Genomic DNA, 12,107 nt, shown 5'->3' with positions numbered 1-12,107 from the left:
TAAATAAATACAACAATAAAATTAAAGAAAATATCTTAATGAAAAAACTAAATTAAGTAATATCGATACAAATAAGGAATTCCTGAATCTGAGAGTTACCGTTCTTTATCAAACACTGCCACTAGAACTCGCTGTCGAGTTCCACGAAGGAGCTTGACACACAAACCACAAGAAGACACGGCTACAATTCATCCACGGATTTTGTAGGATCAATATTTGTAATGGAACTGCTGCACCCAACTATACACATAAGAGGTTGTATACCATCTTGGGGCAATTTCGAAACTAACAACTTCATTGCCTTCCATTGTCAAAACATATTTTATTGTCCTTCCCCGGTTGACAAGGAACTCAACATGCTTGGCCTTTGCAGGAAAAATCTCAATAAAAGAAGATTTGCCGAAATTAAATTCCTTACCAAGATCAAATTTCTGGTGAGCCAAGATATCAACTGGCTCTATAGATTTAACCGGCAACTCATGTGGTGGTGGTCGATTTATTGGCGAGAAATCCTGAGAAATTTCATCAACCACCAAATCTTGAAATTCATCCAACCCTTCAGATTTAACGGTTGGAGAATTTAGATCCACTTCAGGATCCATCGCATACAAGCATGGAGGAAATTCAACTTCTTCATCTTCAAGATTGAGATCATAGATAAATTCCTCCTCCTTGATCTTAGGCTCACAAATGACTTGCTCCGATACTAATTGATACGATATCGAAGTGTGATAAAATAGATGGAGGCTCACAAACGACTTGCTCCAATACTACCTGATGTGATGTAGAAGTGTATGTGTGTGAAGCTCGATTGAACTCGATTAAATTCAAAGAGTTTTCGAGTTTCACATATTAAGCTCGATCTCGACTCATCAAGTAGGTGGACATGCTTAAACTCGAGCTCGAATCCGGTCAATGCGATTTCGAACTCGAATTTTGATCGAACAAACTCACGAATTACTCAATTAAACTGAACTCATTTGCACCCATAGTGTCAAATGTAATAGTTCGCAGTTGGACAAGTTGCTTCAAGAGTGGAGTGCTAAATGAAGCAAGCAACATGGCGTGATGTAGCAGTAGCAAGCATGCAATGAACATTACAGACAAATCGAGATATGGCCTGCAATTGTGTGAGACAATGAAGTACGGAAATGGTGCTCCACATGGAAAGGCATTTACTTCACCCACTATTAATTATAAAACCATACAGACAAAAGAAAATGGTAAGAGATAGATGCTTGCTAGTGCATATCAACCATTACTAGCTAATACTAATATTCCCAGCATTCCTTAATAATCTCGGATAATAACATTATGAAGTAAAACTAACCGTTGAAGTTTCACCTTCTGATCTTCACTTACAAGCATCTTATTAATAGAAAAATAATATTGCTTTTTCAATCAAAAGCCAGAATTATTAAATAAAAAAAAAAACCTTTCATATTGGGATTGGATCTATAAGCACAGCGGTAATCAAGTCCTTGAGCTTGGTCGCAGAATGCGTATACTGATCTTCGTCTTTGTATAACAGATTTATGACCTTTGCAAGGTTCATAACTCGCTCAAGAACGGCCATAGGCACTGCATTTGAATTGAGGCATTCCCCATTTATATCTTTCCAAGCATTGGCTACCTGTTTGTTAAACTCATCAAATGCCTCTTGCTTTGTAACCCCATATTCATTCACGTAACACTCAACAGCTGTGGCTACATGTCCTCTTTCCTGCTCAAACTGCACCACATAAGATATTAGTAGCAATATTGGGGAGGCCTGTATATAACAGACAATTAATTTACAATTGTAAATTATTTGATATAAACCTCGTGTCCAGCCATGTCGTCCATTAATCTACAAATGACTGATGCAGCTCTAACGATTAATGGTTCGTTTGTTACCCAATCAAAAGTTTGTGTAGTCAAAGAATCTCCCATTCCAACCATGGAAGTTGTTGCTAGCATCATGTATGCTCCTGTGACAAGTGCAACCTTCATGTACTCCTCAACTTTTGGGATGTAGCCATTGTGGAACCATATGGCCTCTTGAAGATATCCCTTCACTAACTTTTTCATCTGGAAGATGGAACAATAATCACATTAATTTTTGAGTTAATCTATCGCCATACATACTCCAAAAATCAAGTGACAAATTTGTAATATATATACTCTGCGAATAGACCATCTAACAAATATATGACTCTCATAATGAATCCCACATGTGGAAATTGGAATACAACTTCACATGTATTGATTGTGAAATGGTCTAACTTGGGATCCCGATCCATCAGAATTTGCAAGTTAGCCCAGAAAAGCGTTAATCCAAGCATATTACCTCTAATTTTGAATAATTGACTCTATCTGATTTGCCTTCCTTGGCCAATTTTTCCTCGAATTCTTTGTAAACATCCAGCAAGGCACGGTAACAGTGTCTCATATAAGATGGTAATCGATCCAATTCATTGTTGTGCCACCTGGGTATCATTCATGCAGACCACCAGACCAAATTATTGTTACAAAAATTGGAAGGGACTTAGGACTGAAGCCTATATGTACTTCATACATGTACATTGAAAAGCTTAAAGAGGATTTGAAAGGGGAAAAAAACAAACAAAAATGTAAAAGTACCGTTCTATCGCATCTGTGAAAATGATTAATTCATCCAGAGTGGCATAGACATCATAAATGTCGTCAATGATAGAAATGATGGAGATTACTTTTGTTAGCACTTCTCTAGCGAAGCAATATTTGGGCTCAAAATACACTCCCCAAATCCAAAAGTAGCACTCCACCAATCGGTCCCTTGCAAATGGCAAGTTCGTTGCAACATCTAAGCCTTTCCACCATCTGAAATGTAAAGAATCCGGGTAGAAGTTTCTTTTTACTCACTACCAATTGGACATATGATTACTTGGAAAAGCTTTTAGAATAATCGTTTAGAAAATTTTTCAGAATATTTTAATGTAGCACCTATCATAGGATATTAATCATTTAGAAAATTTTTTTTAATAATTATTGTAGCACCCATCAGTATTTTGCGGGACCGTCAGCCTTGCCCAGGTCCCTTTTTTTTTTCTTTTTTCTTTTTAAGCTAAGTAATAGGATATATGCAGTCATTTACTTACTTTGTTAGACCGCCTAGTTCCTTCTGATGCAACTTCTGCAATTTGTTAAAATCCAATTTTGCAAATTTAAGCAGCAATTTATCATGTGATTCATGTTGTTGGTAGAGAGATATGTACTGCCTTGCTCCCAGCCTTGTCAAAGTTTTCTGGATCGGCAGCTTAAGAGCTTGAACAACTTGTGCAGCAAGAAAATTGCTCAAGTTTGGAACCAAGGATTCAAGGTTATCAGAAGTAAATTTCAGCGCTTCGTCCAAAACCTTCTCCCCGTGTACTCCAAAGTTTGCTGCTTCGTACAAGCTCAACATTCCTCGCATATCGTTCGCCAGAGTTTCCTTAAAATCTCCTTCCGGGTTCTTGAATTTGTTGAACACGTCTGTTGAAAAACGTAATAAATAAACAAAAATAAATTAGTAATGCCCTCCACTAAAAGTATAATAAACGGTGCACGTCTTTTATGTTATCAATAAATATTAGAGAATGGAGAAAGAAATAATAGTCTCTGGTGTAGCACGCCCTGGTCCATGAAAGCTAAAGTGCATGGCAATTTGTGAACATGATTTACATCTATGTGTGTTATAAAGGTCGATTTACTTACCACAAGAGGCATGAAAACCTTTTTGTCTGAGTAATCGGAAACGAAGAGCAATAGTGTAGAGGTCATTGCCATCTTTGTGATTCAACTCATGGTAGGCATCGAAAATCTTTTGCAATGATGCCTCGATTTCACTCTCAAAATGGTACGACACCCCAAGACGCTGAATGCTGTCTATCATGTCTAGCTTTCCAGGAAACTCGTCAGGTGTTTCAGTTAACATCTTTCTAACCTCTTCTGTTAGCCGTTGAAGCTCTCCCTCTCCTTCGAAGAATTTTTCCTTCAAAAAAGGAAAAAAAAAACAACCAGTTCCAAAATTAAGTTTGTGATTCGCAAGATCAAGAAAGTAACTGCCACAAGAAAAGCTGGAAATCGCATGCTAATGCTATCACCTTATGCTGAGAAGCATACGCAAGAAAATGATCTCCCCAAACGCTTGGATGATAATTGGCAAAGCGACGGGGAACTGGTACTTTTTCAACAACATCCTCCATAATCGATTTTAAGAAATGCTTAGAGTTTATATAAGTAAAACTTCCTGGCAGACTGCAAAGTTCCCGCAATGCAGCTTTTATGCACCCGCCGCTCTCTCTACTCCGCTATTTATGTCCCTATTAGATCTGGCTAACTTTGACTATAGCAAGAAGTAAAGGAATTGGCAACTATTTCGTTAGGTTTTGTTCATTCCATCAAAAATTGGAATAAAGTGGGAAGAATTTTATAGTTTAACGATTTATGACAATGCTACAGTGCCTATAATTATCAGAACGATATTAGGGTAATTTACTATTGTACGTCTCTATTAACTTTAGTGACAGATCACGTTTTTTAGCATTTTTTTGAATATTGTATTAAAATAATTAATGTTAACATTAGTAAGTTTTTAATTAAAATTAGTAAGTATATGTCTGAAATAGTAAGTTTCAGTCAAAAATAAAAATTTACACTTTGAGTAATTTAATTTACTTATAATTTGACAAAAGTTATTTTTATTTAAATTAAACTTACTAATACTAAAAGTAAAAAATTTGCATCTTTTAAGTAAAAAAATGACGTGTTTCCTAAAATGCTTGTGGGTTATCACATCTCTCTAAAATCACATGCCTTCTTCTTATTGTCTTCTCACGATATGATCTTGGCAAAATTTTCCTCTTTGCTCCGTACTTTGTCTTGTAGCAATTGAAGAAATTTTTTCTCTAGCAAAATTTTCCTCTTTAGTCCACACTTTCCCTCTCTCCTTCCTGATTGATCGGTTTTGGATGCTAACATATGCAGACCCAACAAATGAGTTGAGATTTTTAATAGGGATTAGCTGTAATGGCAGTTGATGAGGGAGCAGATGAAAAATTGCAGCCAAGAGATTAGACCATTCTTGAAAATCGTTTGATTATATTGCTTTAATTTATTTACCTTTCATTTGATTTGATTGTCAAGATTTTCTTGCAAAATACATGGGAGATGACTCGGACCCTTTATGTGAAACTTAGCAGTATGTAGGCATCTATGTTAAATGTGGTTAATCTAGGAATGCTAATAAGATGTTTGGTGAAATGTCATAGAGAAATTTATATGCTATGTTTGATGCCTGTACGGGATGGGAACGCACCAGGTAGGGTGTAACAACACAAGTTGAAAATTTGTATTATCTTACACTCATTTAAGATTTGAGTTTAGTTTAACAAACAATTTGTTTCAGCAAAATAATATGCAATCAGAAGCAATTATGCAAATAATAACATTTCCTTTATTCTCAAATATAGTACTAATGCAATGACGTAAAAGATGTCCATACCTAGTTTCAAGAATTGATGTAGGATATAGCCGGTTGAAATCTTCTGCCGACAAGTCTGGCCAACCAAGAGTACTAAATGGCCATTGCTCACTAGAAGAAAAGACAAAATAGGTAAGTTTCAACTAGATCAGGAATTTTGGATTCCTCAGTGTTAGTATGCACTGGTTGTAAAGTTCGCTCAAGTCTTTACTTGAAACTGTAAAGGTTCTTTTCATCTATAAAATCATATATCGTTTCGACCAAAAAAAAAAAAAAAAAAACTAGATCATACATCAAAAGTGTGTCGATGATTTATATTCACTGTTCAGAATTTCAGAAATCAAATCCAAGCTACAATATTGACTTAGCTCTCATTTTTTTCAGCAGATAGACATTAACAGATGAAAATAAAGTACCAGAACCAACATCTACAACCAAGAATGCTCAGTCAGTAGTCTAGTTTTGCATCTTTCATATCTTTCTTTCGTATTTATTTTCATGAATCAAGGGTAACTTTTGGCAAGAGATTCATAGGATGACACCTTGTCAAGCTTCAGATATATCAAGCAAGTAATAGAGTTATTAAAATTGATTTGGCTTGGTTGTTTCAATCTCTGCTGTTACTCCCTGTTAATGTATTTCTCTTAATCTCAACATTAAATACCTTTTCTTTCAAGAAGAATATCAGTACTTCACGCTTGTCAAGAGTTTAGAAGATGACCAGCAACTTTGAAAAAAAAATATAAATGTTGCAAGGAAACAGAAAATTTGCACCTCAGACTAACTCAAATCAAAGTTTAAAGAACTGAAAAAAGTTTAATGACTAAATATCACTTAACGACCATGTGAACCCTAATGTGTATTAACCTTTATATTACCTAATATGATCCTTTTCTTTAGGTAACAAAAGGCCCCCAAAAAGAATTCTCATGTAAAGGCAAATTGAGTAATACACTTCTAAGAAAACTATCAGAGAAATGTGTCTACAATTCAAAATAATATTTAATAATTTTATCAAAAAAGTCAAATCCTAACAGAGTCAAAATTATCTTCTTAAAGAAGATTTTCTTGGAAAAGCAAACTATTTTTCACGCTCAGCTAACTGCATTACAAAATCTATGAGCAAGTAATCAAATAGTCCAACTCAAATTGAATGCCCCATTTAACACTATAAGGCCTTGCAGACTTTTCCAGTCATTGGGTTTATTCTCAACACCTCATAAGAAGCTATAAGCACATAATTGCAATGGAAAATTGCTTTTTGTGAAAGCCCGTGAGATGTTGTTAGAAATAGTGATTAGCTTTTCCAACATGAAAAACAAAAGCATGTTGTCTCAACAAACTTTCAAAACCAACTGTATTTCATTTGAAATGATTTGTTTATCGCTTATATTAAGTTATTGAAAACAAGTCTATTATATCTAATGTTGATAAATACAATTTAAAACAGATACTGGTCCGAAACAGGCCGACAATGCAGCGGTACAAAACTATGCCTACAAGGCTGACTAAGCCCCGTAGGCAAGATAATTTTTTTTTTTTTTAAACTTTGGCTGGATTTTATTCAACTGCTTTCCAGTAAGCGTATTTTTCAATTCAAATAATTCATTGCTGCTTCAGGGGTCTTTTCTGCATATGTAGTCATAATTGAAAAAAATGTTCCATTTCCTCCATATGTACGAAATCCTTGCTTAGGGGTATTTTTAGGATTTTGCAAAATAATCCTTATCCTAAGAGCTCTTCGATAATATATTTTATTTTCAGAAAAATATTCATATTCCTTCCTTTGAGGGTAGACCTTTATCTTCAATTCATCAAATATATAACTTTAATATGATGAAAAACATCATATCTATTTGAATTTTCAAAATCTTGTCCAGTTGAAATAATCTTAAGCATTAAAATGTCTTTGAAACCATATGTAAGATTATTTTGATAAATATGCCTAACTCCTTCTTGAATCCACCGAGGGAGTTTGGAAAATTCAGAAAAAGGTAGGTGTAGTCATATAGATAGTATTAATTACTCCAAAATTGTACCATTTTTGAATAAAATTACTATCACATCCCTGCACACAATTTATTCGAGAATAGATCCCTGCAAAATCCATATAATATATTACTGTATTTTGTAAGGCATATAATTCTCTCATGACAGAATTGTGTTCAGAAACGAGCGGGTGCTCAGTAATTATATTACCCATTATGGTTATCTTTTGAAATGTCTGTTTTCGGATAAAATTCGATTTCAACGATATCCCGTCATTGAGAGAATTCATTCCAAATTTCTCAGTCTGTTGACAATTTTCTTGTCTCGGTGAAAGGAAAAGATTTTCTATTTCATCCTTTTTGAATAGGTCATATAATAATTTTTCAACCTTATTGTAAAAGGTGACTGTATCGTGACCTTTTTTGGCATGCTTGATAAGGTTGACAATATCTATCGCAAAAGCATTCAATATCTTTGTGAATTATCTCAATTCACAATATCTATTACGTCATTGAATGACGTCTGCAATTGAGAAATTTGCTCAACTAATTTCGAGACTTTATCCAAGAGGATAGTTTGCTTATTCATTTGGCCTTTCATCTCTAGTGAGAAAATCTGCAAGACAATTCTCATCTGATTTTATTTGTAATTTAGTGAAAAAAAGGAAAGAATTACAAAAATTACTAAAGAAAAATAATAAATATGAATTCTTTGAAAATGATAGTGCTCTAGTAAAGAAATAAAAGAGCAATGTAAAAATTTACCATTTTTAAATTTACCATCCGATGAAAATAATCTTATATTAGAAACCGATGCTTCTGAAAAAGTTTGGAGTGCAGTTTTAAAAATAGAAAATAATCTTTTATGTAGATATGCATTTGGAACGTTCTCAGATACAAAACAAATATCACATAAATGAAAAAGATTTACTTGCAGTAATAAGAGGATGTTATAAATTTTACTACTTTTTATTACCTAAAAAATTTTAAGTTACAAAAGGATAATTTTCAAGTAAGAGCATTTATTAAAAATAATATTAAACCTCTGTTTCAAAATAAAAGATTAATTAGACGGTAAATGACATTATCTGAGCTCATGATTGAAATTGTATCCCCCTATAATATAACTACTAGTAGAATAGTTATTGCCCATAACGATAAAAAAAATATGTTGAAAGAAAATGATGAGTCAATATAATAGTTATATGCCTATAGGAATAACTCATACAGATTATAAAGTTGAATACTTTGCAGCATATACTGATAGTGGATCAGAAACATGTTTGTATGTAAACTACATGTTTTTCACCACAATATCATGAAACCTTACCTGATAAAACAGCTATTGATATTTCTAATAACCCTATTAATTTAAATTCTGGAATAGCTAAATCTCAAATGTTACTTGGTTCATTCCTTGTTAAATGTCCTCCATTTTACTTCTTAGATACAGGATTAGATATACTCTTAGAAAATAATTTTCTTCAGTTATTTCATAAAGTTTTATTTGATACTTTACAATCTCAAATACATTTTGAAACTCCTTGTAACCATTGGATCGTAGTATCCCGTCTTAAACATGCTTATGCCCGTAAAGTTCCTATAACCTTTAATTCTCGCGCAGGTTAGCCTAGTGATATTGGATATTCAAAACAATAAAAAATACCAAAAAAAAGTCTTATATTAAAATTTAAAAGACAATTACATTTAAAACAACTACAATTAAAAATCATATCTACTACCCTAAAAGACATAAAAGAAAAGTTACAATTAAGTTATATAGAAAATTCTCTAAAATTTTGGGATAAAAACCAAGATTATGTTGAAATAAAACTCAAAGATAAAAATAAAATACTTAGAGTTAAACCCATGAGGTTTAATCCTATTGATCAAGATGTATTCAGAAATATATTAAAGAAATACTAGAAATACCTTTAATAAGAGACTCTCATAAATATGAGTAAAAGAAAGAAAATATATTCTAAATTTGATTGTAAAAGTGACTTTTGGCAAATAAAAATGTATCCTGACAGTATTAAATACATAGTATTTAGTATTCCTCAAGAACAATAGAATGGTTAGTATGCCGTTTGGATTAAAAAGTGCCCCTCAAATATATCAAAAATAAAAGAATAAAATCTTCAAAGATTATCCTTTTTTATATGTATATGTTGATGATATCTTAATAGCATCAGATTCAATAGAACAACATTTAAAACATTTAAATATATTTTTTGATCTATGTCTAAAACATGGAATTGGATTATCAGAAAAGAAAGCAAAAATAGGATTAAAAGAAATTGAATTTTTAGATTTAGAAATAAATGGTGAAGGAATACAAATGCAACCACATATTTTAGAAAAAATACAAGCATTTTCTGATAAACTAGAAGATAAAAAAAAACAATTGTAAAGATTTTTTGGAAATATCAAATTATGTGTGACGGCCCCACCTTCCCCTGGGCGTACCCTAGGGTTTAGCGGACCGCCTGCCCAACTCTCGCCAGGACTCACTCACTCACATCAAATAAAATAAGATGCAATCTCAATAATAAACGAAATAATAGTTCCCAAGTTTGGAACATACGAATACATCCATTTCTATTTCAACCATCCATGCAGTCCCAAATACATCAAAAGAGTTAAGTTCTTAGTACATTCAACCCTAATCGAGCGACTAGTGCGAGTACAATTACAAAAGTTAAAACAACTAGACTACGCTAGTCTGTACACGTCTCACGCCATGCTCGTACCCCTGTAAGGAAAACAAATGGCGTGGAATGAGCTAAAAACCCAGTGAGGTTCCAAATAACAAATTGACCATTTTTAAAAGTACGAATATCATCGTAGCAAATTAATGAGCATCAAGAGTTCATAAAAGTGAACAATAATATTTCAAGTAGCAAATCTCAAAGTGAGCGAGTGTAAAAGTTTTTCAGAAGAAACAATAATCCAATAAGCAATAATCATTCCAAAGTATAAGAATATGGATGGCTCTCAGGAGCCAAATTTCCATTGCATCACCAGAGCTTGATCAAGTAATAGTTGATACTCCGTCAACCTTCAAATAAGTAACCAATCCAGTAGAGCACTACTTACACTACTCTCCGTCCACCATTCACACCCGCTACTGGGCCCAAAATCCTCAATAAACACTGATGGTAATACACTCGAGTATACCGATTAGTCGAGGAGATATCACTCCACTCGACAAAACAAAAGACCTAGGGTTCCTTACCCAATCGACCAAGCCCAATTGATAGACATATTTGTTACATCTACTATTAACTCTCAATTATCATTGTGTAGCGAACAAGTCACTGATGAAGATATATTAGAGAAAATATTTTCTACTTTTCATGTCTCTAATATGCTCCTGCAGCAGCAATATCGAGAAAATGGATTTAAAAAATATTTTGAACTTATCGCATGTCTTCTCTTGGTTGAACAAAATAATGAATTATTACTAAAAAATCATGAATTCCGACCAACTGGTGCAAGTCCATTCCTTGAAGCGAATGCGACTCAATTTCAAAATTCTGGTCGAGGTCATGGACGTGGCCGTAGAGGTGGCCGTGGTGGTGGAGGTGATCGTAGTAGATTTGTGCCCGGTGAAAATTATAATCGTGGCAAACAACAAAATATTTTCCAAAAGAGAGAAAATAACTACGATCAGAAAAATGGAGAAAAGAAAGTTTATGAAGAAAAATGTTACCGGTGTGGTATGGAAGGTCATTGGTCCCGTACCTGTCGTACGGTTGAGCATCTTATTGACCTCTATCAAGCATCATTGAAAAAAGAAGACAAAAGTGTTGAAACAAATTTCATTGATCAAAAGAATGATTATGATGATAGTGATGATGCTGATATAACACACCTCGATATAGCTGATTTCTTTGGGCATCCAGAAGATGTCAACAAATACCATATGAGTTTTTAGATATTTTATGATATTTTATATCTTTCATGTAATTTTCTTTCCATTTAATATTTATTTTCGCATCTTTATTAATATTTATTTTTGTTTAAAAATTTCTTCCTGAAGAAGAAATGGATGCTAAGTATTTGGGATTAAATAATGGTGATGATAACATTTGTCTCATTGATAGTGCTACTACACACACCATATTGAAAAATAAAAAATATTTTTCTTACTTGAAAATAGAAGAAACAAATGTTAATATCATCAGTGGTAGTGCAAAATTGATTGAAGGTTCCGGAAGAGCCATTCTATTTCTCTCTGAAGGAACTAAAATTGTTGTAAATAATGCACTACTCTCTCTCAAGTCTCGAGAAAATTTATTCAGTTTTAAAGATATCCGCAAAAATATCATATCGAAACAATGACTGAAACAAATGGTGAATTTTTATTAATCACAAGTATCATTTCTGGGCAAAAATGCGTAGTAGAAAAATTATTTTCTTTTTCTTCTGACTTATATTATACACAAATTAGTACAATTGAAATTCATCACCTAGTAGACCAGAAGTCTACTCATCCTAATAATTTTATGGTTTGGCATGATCGTCTCGGGCATCCCGAATCTATAATGATGGAACAAATAATTGAGAATTCACATGACCACTCATTGAAAAATCAAAAGGTATTGAAAGCCAATGAATTCTCTTGTGTTACT

General features: G+C 33.2%; 1 protein-coding gene across 1 annotated transcript; it reads right to left on the bottom strand.

Moving 5' to 3' along the window:
• Positions 1-1,367: 1,367 nt before the first annotated feature.
• On the bottom strand, positions 1,368-4,218 carry LOC113729702 ((-)-germacrene D synthase-like). The gene is made up of 7 exons (XM_027253953.2): positions 4,104-4,218; positions 3,715-3,991; positions 3,120-3,492; positions 2,623-2,841; positions 2,330-2,468; positions 1,822-2,070; positions 1,368-1,732 (listed from the first exon to the last, which is right to left on the bottom strand). Exons 1-7 carry the CDS (start codon positions 4,203-4,205, stop codon positions 1,439-1,441), a joined length of 1,653 nt encoding a protein of 550 aa, XP_027109754.1. The 5' UTR covers positions 4,206-4,218; the 3' UTR covers positions 1,368-1,438.
• Between the last annotated feature and the right edge of the window lie 7,889 nt (positions 4,219-12,107).

Source organism: Coffea arabica, chromosome 2e (genome assembly GCF_036785885.1).
Source record: "Coffea arabica cultivar ET-39 chromosome 2e, Coffea Arabica ET-39 HiFi, whole genome shotgun sequence".
NCBI lineage: Eukaryota > Viridiplantae > Streptophyta > Magnoliopsida > Gentianales > Rubiaceae > Coffea > Coffea arabica.
The sequence above is the reverse complement of the archived record's forward strand: the minus strand, read 5'-3'. Positions and strand labels throughout refer to the sequence as shown.

What these genes read in the sequence shown, in the direction of transcription:
- LOC113729702 (XM_027253953.2), bottom strand. Translation starts at nt 4,205, where the DNA reads ATGGAGGATGTTGTTGAAAAAGTACCAGTTCCCCGTCGCTTTGCCAAT. An exon ending in AGGTTTTCATGCCTCTTGTG is followed by an intron (nt 3,493 to 3,714) that starts GTAAGTAAATCG and finishes GTTTTTCAACAG; the next exon opens with ACGTGTTCAACAAATTCAAG. An exon ending in ACGACATGGCTGGACACGAG is followed by an intron (nt 1,733 to 1,821) that starts GTTTATATCAAA and finishes TATGTGGTGCAG; the next exon opens with TTTGAGCAGGAAAGAGGACA.